At 41.0% G+C, this 16,916-nt stretch overlaps 2 protein-coding genes across 5 annotated transcripts in view; one reads left to right on the forward strand and one right to left on the reverse strand.

Moving 5' to 3' along the window:
* The window catches only part of SH3D19 (SH3 domain containing 19), a 150,817-nt gene that overhangs the window by 18,231 nt on the left and 115,670 nt on the right, over window positions 1-16,916 (forward strand). The gene's annotated exons all lie outside the window — the stretch shown is intronic.
* Window positions 844-10,330, reverse strand: PRSS48 (serine protease 48). Its single transcript, XM_037058224.1, is given in 9 exon segments — window positions 844-1,060; window positions 1,063-1,157; window positions 1,160-1,226; window positions 3,312-3,481; window positions 4,182-4,447; window positions 7,011-7,125; window positions 7,128-7,172; window positions 9,740-9,824; window positions 10,169-10,330. Coding segments are annotated over 9 exon segments (1,173 nt in total). The 3' UTR covers window positions 844-892.

Genomic DNA, 16,916 nt, shown 5'->3' on the forward strand with positions numbered 1-16,916 from the left:
GAATCATGCTATTGCCCTGGCTGGTGTAGCTCAGTGGATTGAGCGCGGGCCTGCGAACCACACGATCACAGCTCGATTCCCAGTCAGGGCACATGCCTGGGTTGCAGGCCAGTTCCCGATTCCCGGTTCCCGGCAGCAGACGCATGAGAGGCAACCAAACATTGATATTTCTCTCCCTCTCTCCTTCCCTTTCCCTCTAAAGATAAATAAACAAAAATATTTAAAAAAAAAAGAAAACTGCTACTGCTGAGATGACAGTTTGTAGCATGCTATTTAAGTAGGGAATATAATCTCTTCCTTATAAACATTTATACTTTACTGTAGAATTGGTACTAAACAGCCTGGAGTGGTCCAGATTATTAAAAGCCAAGACTTCAGTTCTTGTGATCATGGCATTAATCCATTTTTGGCAGTAGGTTACACTGATAATTTCAAAGAGTAAAAATTTCTGGAAGTTGCAGAGCTGAACTACATAAATTCATTTCTTACTAGACCTCTCGCTACAGAGGGAAAGCATATGATGGGAGAGGACGTAAGAGATAGAGACCAGGCAAGGAGACTACAATGCAGCCTGCAATAAACCCTTAATTTATTTCCTTGATGTCCTTCCGTTTTGCCTTCACAGGTACTTTTTTCTTGCCTGCTTCTTCAGTAGCCATTTAATTCATTTTCATAAATACTTACTCACAGAAGTCGTCTTTCTTGCCTTGCAAGCAAGATGCACAGGTAGGGATAAAGAATGCCATGCTTAGAAGTGGCAACCTTATTTCTCAGCTGCTTACATTCCAGCCACTAAAATATAAAATCAAGATCCCAGAATTATTTCTAATCGTTTTAATGAAGCTATCCAGAGTTTCCAGGGACTCTCCTGTGAGTTCTCTGGCCCTGAGGTTTATTCTCCATGCATTCCCTCCCTGGCCCTGTACTTGGCTGATGGCTTCAGCTTTGCCTGCCTAGTTTCCTGGTAAAATGTTAGACCCAAGGCCCAGGAGGGTCCTAGAAGAGCCAGATAGAACAGTAAAATAGGGAACAGAAAGTCAGGTAAGTCCAGCTTGTTGGCCCCCAAACATCAGCTCTCGAAATAATGGCTTCAATCCATTTTTGATACTAGGTCACATTGGTGTAGACCCCGGGAAGAGATTCACCACATCGGAATCCCAGCTTACCAGTCCTGTCACGGTCCATGAGTCATCACTATGACATGACAGAGGCCCTCCAGAATCCCCCTAAGGAAGAGATAATAAAGGTCATGAGCATAGTGAAAAAGACCATGACTAGGAGAGCCGTTACAAGCGGTGGAGAGAGTTCCTTAGAATGGGACAGTGGATGGAGCCTGTGGAGCTACAGAACTCTAGAGGGAGCTGGGCTTTCTGCTGTAGTAGGGGGAGATCATGAGAATTACAGAATCATAGAATTTGAAATTGGCAGAGATTTTAGCTAAATCTGTATATCAGTACTTCCAAAATATTCGTGCTAAGAGAAATTAATGTGATGTGTTTTTTTTCACTTAAGTTATTCATTTGAATGAATTGCCCTTAATTTTATATTCTTTGCTTCTTACAGCCTTTTTTGGTGTCCAAATAATCTGTTATATAAGTGATAAGTAGTTGGTGGTGTGTCTTTCATTCTTGCTTTTCCTTTCTGTAACACCCTTATTGATATAATTCACATGCATTACAATGCATCCATTCAAAGGGTACCAGTTTTTTAGTATATTCACAGTGTTGTTCAACCATCACCACATTGCATTTTAGAACACTGTCATCACCTCCAATAGAAACCCCATACCCATTAGCAGTCACTCTCATTTCCTCCCACCCCTCCAGTCCTAGGCCAACCAATGACCTACCTTCTGCCTTATGAATTTGTATAATCTGGACATTTAGTATAGATGGAATAATATATGCGATCTTTTGTGTCAGGCTTCTTTCATTAAGCATACTCTTTGCAAGGTTCATCTAGGTTGCAGTATGTATTACTACCCCATTTCTTTGAATGGCTGAATAACATTCCATTATGTGGGCACACTGCCTTTTGTTTATCTGGTCGTCAGTTGGTGGACATTTTGGGTTGTTTCACTTTTTGGCTGTTATGAATAAAGCTGTTAAGAACTTTTTGTGCCCAAGGTTTTATATAGACATATGTCGGTATTTCTTTAGTGTGTATAACTAGGAGTGGAATTCCTGGGTCATATGGTAACTCTATATTTAACCTTTCGAGGAACTAATAGACAATTTTCCAAAGTAGCTGTACCACTTTACATGACCGCTAGGTGTATGCAAATTCCAGTTTTCCCACATCCTTGTCAACTCTTGTCATTATCTATGTTGATTGTAGCCATCCTAGTGAATGTGAAGCAATGTCTCATTGTTTGATATGCAAATAATAAATATACAGATAGGAAATCTTGGTAGAGATACAGAAAAGTATGTGTATGTGTGTGTGTGTGAGAGAGAGAGAGAGAGAGAGAAGAAATAAAACTGAGCGTACTAGAAATAAAAAATAAAATACCTGAAAAACTTCACTAGATGAACTTAACAGAGAAATATATGACAGCAGAAAGAGCTAATGATCTTTAAAGAGAATATGGATTAATTTAGAGTATCTTGAAGAAGAAAAAAAGATAGAAGTAAAATGAATAGATTCAGAACTGTATGAAAATATTAAAAAGTATAACATACATTTGTGGTTTTAATGAAAAGAGGAAAATAGAGAAATGAGGCAGAATAATATTTGAAGAAATAATGCATAATTTTTTTAAGTTTTGATGAAAGATAAAAGAATAGATTAAAAAAGCCGGAAACTCAACAAATCCCAGATAGGACAAATATAAAGAAAATCATCCCGAGCACATCACAGTCAAACTTCTGACAGTCGAATATGAAGGAAAATTGAAAGCAGCCAGATCAAAAGAACTTGTCATACTCAACGGAGGAAGACACAAATGAAGGCTGTTTTTAAATCAGACAGTTATGATCAGGAGACAGTGGGATGATGTCTTTTATGTGTAGAATGAAATGTTATTACTTGAAAAAAAAAGTTGGCAATTCTGTATCAGCCTCCTAATATATTTAGAAAAATTTAGGAGTTTGTAAAAACCCAGTGACCAGTGGTTAGTTTAGCATTGCTCTAGATCCGCAGTTGAAGAGATTAAATTCATAGCTAAAAGTTAAGTGATTTGTCTAGGGTAACACGAGAATTATTGTCAGAACCCTTGTATCCTGATTTCCTAAACCACTGTTGTTTACACATAGGAATACCTGGATTCCCATTAAGAACTTATGTTAAAAAATTTCAACAGCAAACCTAACCTTGCAGGTATCCTTCTTTTTATGAACATCACCAGCACATATCATGTCTTTCTTGATCATCGGCTCTAAGTTTGGCAAGACTAAGCTGATTGAGTTGTACATAGATTCACAAGTTTGGCGGTCGATGATGGGTACTTCTGCTTCCTGGAGGGTGGAAGTATAATCAGTATCTGTAGAAACAGACAGAAATGAAAGGAAAAGCAATCTGAAAGGTGCATGGGCAGCATTCAGTCATGATGTGCAAAATTTCCAAATAAGAATCTCAAAGCAGAATATGATCACTTTCTAACTGTATGTGCTAGTGGAAGAATGTTTTTGGTACACTGAAATCTAAAACAATGGACAGTTCAAAATTATTTCTGTTTGTTTGAGGTTTTTAAAACGTGCCGATATAGAGTATTCCTAGCGTTGCAAATAAAGAGAAATTCAGATATGTTTTGATTAAGAAAAGATGTAAGTATTCCGAAACTTTTTCCTTTACTACTTTTCTGCCCCAAATCATTTTCTGTTTTGTCTTTACTCCATCTTGGGGAAAAGGTGACACAGACACTGTTAAGCAAACACTACACTCTCTCCAAACATTAAATCATGTTTGTTAACTTCTGTCTCAGAGAGGTAATTATGTGATTAAATTGCTAGTATCTGCTCTTGCAGTTACAGCTAGACTCTATAGTCAGGATATAAGAGTAAATAAACATAAAATGTCAAAAATACATTGTATTTGGAGATGTACAGATAATATCAATAGGTTGATCTGGTTTTGTCAAAAAATACTTGCCTTAGTAATGCTGTATCTTGAATCTGAACCATCTGAAATGGGTGGGTACAAGAGAGTGCCATAAAACATCCCCTTTCTCTACCCAGTCTTACCTTCATTTTCATTAACTTTTCCCCATCCAGTCGCCCAGCAAGAGCCAGGAATATTCAGCTGCTTTGTGATACTGGGCAGGCAGATGGGCAGGATGGAAGAAGTGAAGGTAACTGTACGGACCAGCTTCAATAAGGCGATGTCTGCAGTTGTATCTTGGGACTTGGGGTGGAAAATGATTTGGGACACATGATGATTTGTAAGGTCATTAGGATAGCTTACTTTAAGTGATCCCAGCGACACAGTGTATAACCAAGGAATCCAGGTCCTAAGGGGAAGGGGAGCATATCTGTTACAGTTGGGTCAGAACAAGCTGCTTGGGCGGAGCACGCAGTGAGACTGTAAGAGAGGCAGGTACAACACTGAGAATTAACTAGGCTGCTTCTGACTTGGGCTAGGGTTGGTTTGCCTGCCTTTTCTCCTTCCTGCCCTTCCTGATGACTAGTTGTTGTTTACCGTTCCTGTGATATCTTCTTATGTGCTTATGGCCAGCCTTTTGCCCTGCGTTTTCCCTCTGGCTCTCTTGTTTGCCCCTCCCATTCTCCATGGTTTCAGCCATCACCTATATGCTTAATAGTCGTTGGTCTTTTTTATTGCCAGGTTTATTTACTTATTTATTAAAGATTTTATTTATTTATCTTTAGAGGGGAAGGGAAGGAGAGAAGGAGAGAAATATCAATGTATGGTTGCCTCTCATGTGTTCCCCACTGGGAACTGGCCTGCAACCCAGGCATGTGCCCTGACTGGGAATCGAACCGCGATCATGTGGTTCCCAGACCCGCACTCAATCCACTGAGCTACATTATTGCCAGTTTTGATTTCTGAATGCTAGAGGTTTATTTTTAAATAACAATGCAAAATGAAGTATAATCACCAAAGTTATATATATATATATATATATATATATATATATATACTATTTAAAATGTCAAGTAGCTTGATAAGAGACACTAAGTAAACAAATGAGTAAATAATTCTCTGCCCTACTGTTCTTAGTTCACACTTTTCCAAAGGCAATCTCTTTCAGCTCTTAGCTATGGCTTTTAAGTATCTTCCGTGGTATTTTTAAGGAACTCTCTTTATTGGTATTAGTTTATATTACAATATGGTCTTCCTACTTTGCAAGGTGAGGATTGAACCAGTAATCACTGCCACCTTCCCACTTCCTTTTCAGCAGCCTCCTAACCAAGGATTGTAACTTTTTGTTAGATCAGTATTTATGTGTTATTGTGACCATGTAAACATTATTTACATCTGGATCCTTTTGGGTCCTGTGAATACATTTCTTATAATTTTTTTGCTTGTCCTGGAGTTAATAATGGGGTCTCACTTCTTTGTATTGTTTTCTGATTACTTATTGGTGATTGTTCATCCCCCAAGCTGTCTGCCAGAAGTGTAAAGCTCTCAGTATGTTAAAATCTCCAGGCATTTTAGCAATACTTAAAAAAAAAGATTTTATTTATTTATTTTTAGAGAGAGGGGAAGAGAGAGAAAGAGAGGGAGAGAAACATCAGTGCGTGGCTGCCTCTCATGCACCCCCCACCGGGGACCTGGCCCACAACCCAGGCATGTGCCCCGACTGGGAACCAAACCAGCGACCCTCTCGTTTGCAGGCCGGTACTCAGTCCACTGAGCTGCAGCAGCCAGGGCAATACTTTTTTTTAGCCACCTGCCCTCTTGCTCCAATTCCAATCTTGGCAGTTTTTAAAATTATTTTCCTGGGATTCCCTTTTATGTTGTATCCCCTTTTTTCTGGATCCCATGTTTCCCTGTTTTTCCCTCTTTATTTTGTTGAAGCACATTTGCCTGTGGCTTCCTGAGAAAATGTGCACGAGAGGCAATATTTTTGCTATTTTGTATATTTGATAATATCTTATTTCTACCTGGCTGGTGTACCTCAGTGGATTGAGCGCGGGCCTGCGAACCACACGATCACGGTTCGATTCCCAGTCAGGGCACATGCCTGGGTTGCAGGCCAGTTCCTGGCAGGGGATGCACGAGAAGCAACCATACATTGATATTTTGCTCCCTCTCTCCGTCTCTTCCCTTCTAGAGATAAATAAATAAATAAATAAATAAAATTAAAATCTTATTTCTATCCCACACATAGGCGATAGTTTGTGTACAGGTAAATTTCTAGGTTGGAAATAATTTTCTCTTAGTATTTTAAAGTTATTTCTCTATTTTTGTGGGGGGCTTTCAGTGCTGTTACTGAAAAATCCCATCATTGTGGTTTCTGTATATATTAGTTATCTTTTGTTGAATAACAAGTTATCATACAAGCTTAGAGGTATGTTAACATACAAGCTGTATGTTATCATACAAACATACACTTATCTCACAGTTTCTGTGAGCCAGGAATCAGGTGTGACTGGGTGCCTCTGGCTCAGGGTCTTCCATGAGGCTGCATAGGCTGTAGTCATCTCGAGGTTCCACTCAGGGAGGATGTTTCTCAACTCTTATGTTGGTAGACTTCGCGTCTTCACTGGCTATTGGCTAGAAACATTAGCTTTCCATGGGCTTCTCCCTAGACTGCTCACCATACAGCACCTTGCTTTTTTTAGCATTTCTGAGAAAACGCTCAGGTTGTGAGTTTACATCCCCCCAAAAGCTTAAGACAGATCTCCCTGACTGGTGTTTAGGAATTCATTTGGCAAAAAGAAAAGTTTCTAACACAGTGCCCGTTTTCATTATTTATTTCTTTTTCCACCTCTGTGTCCTGTCCCTCGTCCAAGGTGACCAGGGTTTCCACCTACCCATCTTACCACTTTCATTCGTCTGTGGGTTCATTCAGGAAATCATTCAAATATTGGCCATTAGCTGGAACTCACGTTTGTATGCAGTGTGCTGCAGTCAGGATCCACCTGTCACTGATGAGGCAACCTCCAGAGACCTGAGTCGGGCTGAAGTGCAGGCTGACCTGCCAAGGCCAGCGCCCCTCAGCGAATCCTGTCCACCCACGATACGGCCTGAGTACGCAGGTTGTCCACACACTAGAGAAAGAAGAGAGAGGGAAATGTGGGTCTGAGTGTCCCATTGTCCCCATTTTCTTATCATCCCCCAAATCCCATTTCTAGGACCTGCTTCCTGCCCCGCTCCATACGCCATCCTATTCCAGTTCCAAACCCAGCAGTTTTGAGCCCAAATTGAGACCACTCACCTGGCGGTGGATCTTTCTTTTTGGAAGAAGAGCAAGACCCTAAGACAGACACATCGTATCATTAATATATAACAACACAATATCTAAATTCAGTGAACAGAGAGGCTTTCCACACATTTAAATTCCTCGAATTGGTAGTAAAGGCAAAATTTTTATAACTGTTTACCCATTAGTGGGAAATCTTGGTAATTATTACATACCTCCCTGCCTTCTTTAGAGTGTACATAGAATATAATTTAATTTTTACTCGGTGAATCAAGGTTGTCATCAGGAATATCAAGGTGTTTGGTTGTAAATACGATGATGCCTTCAGATGCTGTCAAGGTTTATAAGTTGTTTATTTTTGTCCTGTTTTCTTTAACTGAATTGGCATTTTGCAATATTTGTGTGTCTTTCCTCTTTGCCACCTGTTATCTTTGGGCTACTCTCAGCCTACCCTGCTTTCGAAACACCAGTGGCCAGAAACATAAGCGAGCAAGCTTATGCCTGAAATCGCTGAAGAGTGTTTACACTTCCCATTCCCTCTGCTGGAAATTCGTTTCCTAGACCCTCTTAGCCAGATCACTCATCTGCTTCAAACCTTTGCTCAGATGACTCCGTCTTAACGAAACCTTCCTTGCCTTCCTACCCTGTTTGAAATGACAACACTCCTCTTGTCCCTGGTCTCCAGAGCCCCTTCCCTGTCATGGTGTCTGTTACTTCCTAACCTGCTGGATGACGTACATATTCAAACGTGCATTGATTCTAAGCCCCACGAAGGCAGGGATCTCTGTTATGTAAGATACTTGGAAAGGTGACTGGCATATAGTATTCTCTCAGGATTTTCTTGGGGCACATTGTTACAAGTCAAATCACCTGGGCAGAGCGTCATCTTATTCTAAACAGTAACTTCTTGAGCCAAAAAAACCCCCCTCTCCTCCCCTCCCCAGCCCACCGTGGAGGCTCACCCAGCAAAAGGGACAGCAGGAAGACGCAGCCACCATGGCCCATCCCCCTGTGTTCAGAATTAGCACTCCTGCTTCTTGGACTCGGGCTCCCAGGCAGATGGCAGAACAGGGGCAGGACCAGCTTCTCCTGGACGGCTTCACCTTCCTCTGCTTCGCCCCTTTCTCTCCTTTGATTTTCACTCGGACCAAGCCACCAGTCTTTAAAGTGCAGCAGCAGGACCCAGGGGGAGGAGCTGGGGCTTGGGGTGCCCTGTGCCCTGTAGCCCTGTAGCCAGGTGGGGGCAGGTGCCTGCTCGGTGGGGGAGGGGTGGGGGTAGTAGCGGCCTCGCCAGGCAGGTTAGAGGGCATGGCCGGGAAGAAAGGGACCCTCTTCTCTAGCAAGGAAGATAGGCAGAAGTCTTCAAAAGCAAGAAGTGGAAAAGAGGAAATTAACCCAGCACCTGGTTAATTTTTCCTTTTTTTTCATCTTCATTACGGTATTAGTCGGAGAATATACTGCACATCAGATTATCTGGAAAATAATCTTTAGTGAAGAGAGATTGTGCGCAAGAAGTTTATTGGGCAGTGAATCAGGATCAACACCTCAAGGTGGGCTGGAAGTAGGATTGGGCAGAGGGGGAGTCAGACTAATGCAGTTGTAGTGGGGGCCTCAAGGCGTCCCGCAAGTTTCTCAGAAGCTGGGGTGGCCTTCAAAGGTGTTCTGAACGGAGGCACTTGGACTTCCGCATGATTGGATGCAGGCCGCCTGCGAGGATGGGGCATTCGCTTGGTGAGGAGGCTCTGTCGGCAGTTCTTGGGATCGAATTGCGCTGTGAACTGCCAGCCGCCAACAGCCCTGGTTGCTAGGAGAATGGATGTTTCAGTCCGGAAGGGGGATCTGGGCGCTGCGCCGGCCACAGTATTCTTCCCCGTGCCTTTTATGTTTTCTGTACCGATTGTTTGTAGGATAATTGGTCTGGCAAAATTCAGTGAACTTTTAAAGCATATTATTAGCGTATTATTGTTCTCATGTAGATTAAAATATTTGGAGGTATGAAAGATACACATGAATAATTAAAAAATAATAGAGGCCTAGAAAGTGTAACTGTTCTGTTTTTTTCTGTAACAAGCCATAGACACTCACTTAACTCAGCTTAAACAAAGAGAGGATTATTTTAAAGATACTGTTAGGGACTGAGATGTGTCTCCCCCAAAATTCATATGTTGAAGTCCTAACCTCAGAATGTGACCATATTTGAGGTTGTCTTTAAAGAGGTGATTAAAGTAAAATAAGGTCATTAGGGTGGGCCTTATTCTGACATCTATGTTGTCCTTATAAGAAGAGGAAATCTGGGTGTAAACTCATACCCAGGCAAAAATTGGCTACCCACAAACTGAGGGAGGCTGGCGTATTCTTCCCTCCTGTCCCTCAGGAGGAACCAGCCCTCTTGACCCCTTATCTCAGACCCCTCACCTCCAGAACTGTGAGGAGATACGTTTTGGTGTTTAAGCAGCCCGTCTATGGTACTTTGGCATCCCCAGCAGAGGAATGCAGGTTTCTGTGGAACAATACGGGGAGCAGAGTAACAAGGACGTCTGGAGCTATCCTAGGACAGACCTGATGACCCTGTAGGAGACGAGAACTGTAAGGACAAAGGTCCGTATCCGTGGACCAGTTGTCCTTGGAGTGAGTGTCCTCATGCATGGAGCAGGGATATGAGCGTGCAGAAGGATGGTCAGCGACGCAGCAGAGACCGGTGGGGCAGGGGCTGTCACTGTACAGTGAGGTGTTTACCTCTTTAAATACATTTTTCAGACTTGAGAAGCGAACACTTAAAAAAATACTTTTTCCCTTTACTTTTTTAATTGTTGACGTTATTGCAGATGTCCCCTAACTCCTCACCTTGCCTTTGCCTTCCTCCAGGCAGTCCCCCCCGTACCACATTGCCTTAACCACGTTGCTGTCTGGGTTTATGGGCCATGCATACATGTTCTTTGGCTGATCTCCTCCAGGACTCCCACCACACTCCCCTCGGAGATCTGGCAGTCTGTTCCGCGTATCCATGTCTCTGGTTTTATTGTGTTTGTCAGTATATTTTGTTCGCTAGATTCCACGTATGAATGAAATCATGTGGTATTTGTCTTCCTCTGACTGGCTTATTTCACTCAGCATATAGTATTCTCCAGGTCCATTTGTTGTAGAGTTCCTTCTTGTTTACAGCCCCATAGTACTCTGTCGTGTAAATGCACCACATATTTTTATCCCCTCATTTAAAATCTGTAGACCCATTTACTTTTTACGGACTGCCACAACTATGAATTTTTACCTAATTTACATTTTTCAGATATGTTTGTATTTATTTGTGTCTCGGTGGGGATGAGAATCTATTACTATTACATTTATTTTAGTTCCTTCATAGATTTTTAAATTGTTCTTCTTTTAAGCAACCTGTTTTGTGTGTGTGGTTTATACATTCATTCTGATCATGCATGTGTCGCTCACTGTGCTTTTTATCACATATAATTATTCTTAGTACTTTTCACCTTAATTTTTTCTGAAATTAATATTGCAACCTATGATTTTTGTCCTCATTTAATTGAAGAAGAAGTTGTAATGGTATCACAACCATCTAAGTGGGCATTTCTATTAACTAATAGTATTCACAGGCCATTTTATCTGTTTAGTCAACTTATTTAAGTATAGTTTTAAAAAGTCAAACCTCAGTTCGAAATTTATCTTCAAGTCATGTTTGGAGTAAAGGTAATCATTTTGCAAAGACATCAAAGCTCTGAACAGATCTTTCTATTGATTTATCAAAGGAAAAAAAATTTCACCATGAACTCTTTTCCCTCTGAGGGTCTGTGGTTGTTCTAGGTCTTTGGATGAAGCTCCCTTTCCCTGGATAGATCTGGTCACTGATCAGTCCTCCTTACATGTTAGTTGGATTGTTCACAGAATCTTTTCTATTTCATTTTGTTTAACTGTTTCATAAAAATATACTTTTGGATTTGGTTCCAATTTAGTTGGAAATAAACTTTATTGGAAGTAACTGAGACACCAGCTCTTTACTCTGACATTGAAAGTAAAAGGAAAGAATTAAATAGTTATCTTGCTCTTCCTCTCCAAACTACAGTTCAAAGTCACAAAATGGTTTAGTTGGTGAGGGAAGAGTTCCAGGTAATAAATGTGGTTGGACTGATAGAACTTGAAAATCATCTCTTGCAGCCCCTCATTAGATTGATTGGGGGGGTGTTTATCAGTAGTTGAGAGCAGGTGAAAGGTGTTTGAACCCTGTGGTCGGTCTTAGCACCATGAAAGGTAGGATAAGGCAGACATGGGTCTCCTGACGTGACATAGTATGAGACGAAATCCAATGGAGTGTTCTTGTCAAAAAAGGCGAAACCTGACTCTCTCAAGTTTCTCTTACGTGCAGCAAGTACAGGGATAAAGGAGTAAGTTAAATGACAACACAAGGAAGTTTAACAGTCAAATCCAGACTATGGGATATTTTGTAAAACAACTGACCTGGTTTCTATGTAAGTCGATGATGGGAGAGTAAAAAGGGAGGGATTTCGCCTCTAGATGAAAAGAAAAGGAAGAGACAAGTGTGTGTGTTCCTCATTTGGGTCTTAGTATAACAAACCAACTCTAATAGACATTCTGATACAAACAAGGAAATTCGATAATGAACTGGATATTAGACGGTATGAAGGAACTATTGTTCATCTTGAACAATAGGTATACCTTGAACAATAGGTATATACCTTGATAGGTATGATAATGGCACTGAGTTATGTAAGACAATGCCCATTTTTAAAGAGAGTTGGAACCTATGAGTCCTTTGTAAGCCTAAGCTAACCTCTTTTGTCCTACCAGAGAGACCTCCCGTGGTTTTCAGCCCACAGTGCTACTCTGTCATTTTTATGGGGATGGCCATATGACCTTACTCAAGTGACCTTTCCCCCAAGCCCTGTGTTTTACTGTTGTAACAGGAAGGAATTACAATTAGTTGTTGATCTCAAAGATTCTTTATAGATGTAACATTAAATTATGCATTGCTTGTTTACCTATTTATTTATTTCTGGTTTTGCCTCCATTATTCCTCCGCAAATACTTTCTCCTTTTGGTGTAGCGATCCTGAAACTTGTTGGATCTGCACATTTTACTGCCCCCTTGCTTCTTCTAAGCTAAGGACATGCCAAGGAGTTGGAAGCAAGATAGCAGGTGCGTAATGGCCGCTCCACTCATCGTGGAAATGGCCTTTCCTGAAGACAGCTGTCTGTCTCCCACATCGTGCTCTGTCTCCAGGCTCACTTAGATCTTTGTCCTCAGGTCATTACCTTGTTATCATTACAGTTGTCTGTAGATACCTCTCTGTACACAATAACTGTCAGTTTGGGAAGTGGCAATAGGGTGTTGGTGGTAAGAACTTTCGTATTTGCCATGTGGCTCTGGCTAAGTTACGACCTTTTCATCTTTGTAAAATGGGAATGATAATACCACACAGGATTTTCATAAGAATTAAATGAAATCTAGGGCAGTTTCTTAGCTTGGATTTGGCTTATTTAAACATGCAATAATAAATAGTAGCTGCTGTTTTGGTTATCATTGCTGTTGAACTAATATTCCAGTTTTATTTTTACTGACTTATTTTACTTCTTTATTGAATATATAGGAGTGACATTGGTTAATAAAATTATATAGATTTCAGGTGGACAGTTCTCGAGTACATCATCTGTTTGTGTATTGTGTGTTCATCATTCCAAGTTGAGACTACCCCCATCACCATTTACCCCTCCTGTACCCTCTTCTTCCTCCCCGCCTCCTTCCCGCTAGTAATCACCACACTGTTGTCTGTGTTTATGAGTTTTTTCCTTTTTTGCTTAATCCCTTCACCTATGACTCTGTTCCTATTTTGTTAGTATATTTTGTTCATTAGACGCCACGTATGAATGGAATCATATGGTACTTGTATTTCTCTGCTTCTGGGCAAACAGGCGATCTTGGTGATGACTTTGACTGGTGGTGGTGGTGCACAGAAACCAGGGTTTCTCAGCCTTGGCACTGTTGGCGTTTCGGGCCAGGTGATTGCTTGTTGTGGGGCTGTCCTGTGCATTGTAGGACGTTAAGCAACATCTCTGGCCTTTATCTACTAAGTACCAGTAGTACCACCCATCCCCAGTTGTGACAACCAAAAATGTCTCCAGACATGGTCCATGTCCCCTGGCTGACAGCCACGGCTGTGAAGCAAGGATGCCCCTTCAAGGATACAGTCCTCTCTTGGGCACCCCGAGAATAAAACAGTAGTTTTGTAAGTCTTGTAGCTTTCTATCTGTGTGTGCAGGAAGGGCAAATGAATTTCATTGTCTCTTTTTAAAATCCAACCCATCAGATTAATCTGTTATATTGGAAAATGATTAAATCACCTTATGAAACAGTCTTCTAAGGCGTAATTGATTTCCCAAGCACATGTGTAGCAGTCCCTGGCTTTGGTCTGTTCCTTCACCTTGCAGCAGTAGACACCTATGCTCTCTATTTACAGATCCAGTCTGGTCTTAGTTCTTGAACTTGGACCAGAAATTTCAGCCCATTGTTTAGTTCCACTAACCAAAATGTCCTTGAACTAGGCCTATGCTCAACGTCCATTATGTCAGGGCCCCAAAGCCTGCGCAGCCCTTTAGAGACAATGTTCTTCATCTTCCCAGCTCATTGCATTACTGGCCAGCCTGTCTCCCTCACCTGCGCTCACCTTCTCCACTGGGATTGATTTTGCATAAAGCTCCATCCAGTTTGCCCAGGGCCCCACTGCTCACGAACCAGTCCCCCTTTAAAGGAGTTGGTTTGTTCTTTTAATTACTGGAAGAAAAAAAATTCCCTTTTCATGTTTATTTGCTTGGACTCATACTAAAGGGATTCTTCTTTATGGTTTTGACAGCTGGCTTTCTGTAGTCTATAGCTACATTTTGTTATTCAGAAAATAAGACTTGCTATTTTTTGTTTACAAGACACTATACTAGATGCTAGAAGATCAAGAAGATGAATAGGACAGCAGTTTTTCAAGGTTGTTTTTATCTATTCAGCAGGAAAAATAAAACTGTGTGCACCCAGATCATTACAGAAGGAGACTAGGAGAATAATAAGAGGTGTGAATAACTCAAGCCAGAGGGCAGATGTTACTCTGGCAAAGTGTAAGGGAGAACCTTGCTTTCTGACAATGAATGGAGGTAATTTGGTCCAGTGGAAAGAGCCAAATCTTTTCAGTCAGACAGTCCTGGATAAATCTGTTTAATCAGATGTTAGCTGTGTGATCCTAGGCAGGTTACTTAAACTCTCTGAACCTAAGTTGTTTTGTGTGTGTGTGTGTGTGTGTGTGTGTGTGTGTACTTTTATTTGTGAAAGGGGGATAAATAATACCTTCTTAAAGCGTTAGGACTAAATAGGATATTTAAAGTGACCAGCATGTTAACTAACGCAGAGGAGACGTAAAGAAAATAGAAGTTCCTGCCACAGTGAGAGACGAGACAAAGCTGTGGGTCACCCAGGGCATCCGCTTAGGCAGGTCTTTCATAGGCAGCATGACTTGGCTCAGGTTATCTCAGCCTGGGTGGGCCCTTAGCTTTTTAGCTTTTGAAATGCAGCGTTTGTCAGAGCACCTAGAATAGATCAAATTCAAGAGACTGAGTTACTAAATTTTAGTAGACTGGTGTGTGAACCAGAATGTTGATTCGCAAAGAGAGCTACTCATTTTTATTATTTAAAATTTTCATTTTTCCCAACCAGGGCACACGTTTATATGAGTAGGGAATCCAGATTAATAAGTGGGTGGTGTTTTGAATAGGCTTTAGGTCAAAACAAATGGAAATGGTTAATCTCCACAAGCATTTCACTCACTAGGATGAAATATTCCCTGTTTATGAAAATGAGGTGAAAGCACTTCTCCTTAACAGGACATGTTTTTCTAAATAAATGTGAAGTTTATGTTCATCACACTCAGAGTCTTTCTCCCCTAACAACCTAGGGTCTGATAAACACACCTGGCTATCTGGCTTTTGCTTTCTTACATTCCATGCTGACTGTTCCCCTTGCTACTACTGTTTTTTATTCAATCACTGTATAATATTGTTGATTGGACTTGAACTTTCTCAGCTATGCTCTTATTCCTGGTATGTTGCTTTGAGGTGATACCCAACTCTCCAAGTTTAGCTTATTTCTAAAACATACAAGGCATATATTAACTGAATTTTAGGGGGTTCTTTCTTCAGATAAGTACTTCATTTTATCTTGCCCATTATGTGTATATTTTATTTGTTAAGTTTCTGTTTTAGCGGATTCTGGTGGGCAGGGGGTAGGACAATGTGTAGTGAAGACAGTGACCACCCTCCCGTTCCCAACAGCTAAGACAGATGATAGACAGTGTCCCAGTGCCGCTGTGTTAAGAAGTAAAAGATCTATTAAACAAGCAAATCTAGGCCTCAAGCTGAGAATTCTGTTGTATAAACTTGTAAGGTGCCTTTCAACTCTTTTATTTTATGATTCTGAAACCTTCTTGTATTTCTTTGTTGAATTCCTTGGCTCTGTTATCTAGACCCATCTTTTCTCACATTCTGTTATCTTTTTGCTTATTCCGAATCCCACACTTAGTGAGTTTATCTTCTCTTTTGCTGAAGCCTTTTCCACAGCATCAGTTATACCTTGCTTGCAATTCTGTAGTGTTGCCATCTCAAAACATGAAATCTTATTAACGTGAACAGTGTCCCTTTGAAATTAAATTGTAAACGTCCTTTGAATCCCACTTATACTTTGTATGGTTTTTGCATTTGGGGGGAATTAATGTTTTTTTCAGAGTTCTTACTATTTTCTTCATATATGTGAAAAGCTTTTTAATGGCCCAGATTGAATTTACTTATTGTTATGTAATCACCTCATCATTATAGTTATTAGTGAAAATTTTAATTTTTCAACAATGATTTTAGCAGTATTTAATGAATTTGAGCAAGGGATGTTCCCTTTGCTGCTCATTCCACTGCCTTGCCCAAACTCCTTCTAATTATTTTTTACTCTTGTTAGGTGGTACAGAGCATGCTGTCAGTATTTTAATCAGCATCTTATGCAATCCATGAATTATTCTGACATTGGCCAGCGTCACATGCCACGTTCTTAACCCCTCTGTGTGTACCAGAGGCCTAGGACAAGCACAGAGATAAAGCAGTCAGACTACTCTCTGGTCACAGGATAACTCGAGTTGGGAATCTCTTTAACAAACACCTTCTCCAACTCCAGGACATCTGTGAACACAACCCTGAAGTTCCTTTGGGGGGTGGGGCTAACGGGGACTCAGAAGGCATTCTTCCCTGAATATGTCCTTTTAAATTCTTCCATGCCTCCATTTAATCCATGCCTACTAAACACGGTCTGTCTTTGCCCCCTTCTCCCAGTTTCTTAATCCAGACCCTTTCCTTACACCCCCGAGGGAGGGCAGCCTTTAAGACCATTGGGAAATGATCCTCACCTTGATGTTCACACCTCGTCGATTCACTTACAAGGAACAGAATACAATGGAAGTAATGAGGTGTCAGTTTTGAAATCAGGTTATAAAAGACTGTGACTCCCATCTTGGGTGGTCTCTCTCACTTTATCTTGGACCACTCAC

This window comes from Sturnira hondurensis, unplaced genomic scaffold (assembly GCF_014824575.4).
Source record: "Sturnira hondurensis isolate 20B ecotype Veracruz unplaced genomic scaffold, ASM1482457v3 Scaffold0010128, whole genome shotgun sequence".
Classification (NCBI taxonomy): domain Eukaryota; kingdom Metazoa; phylum Chordata; class Mammalia; order Chiroptera; family Phyllostomidae; genus Sturnira; species Sturnira hondurensis.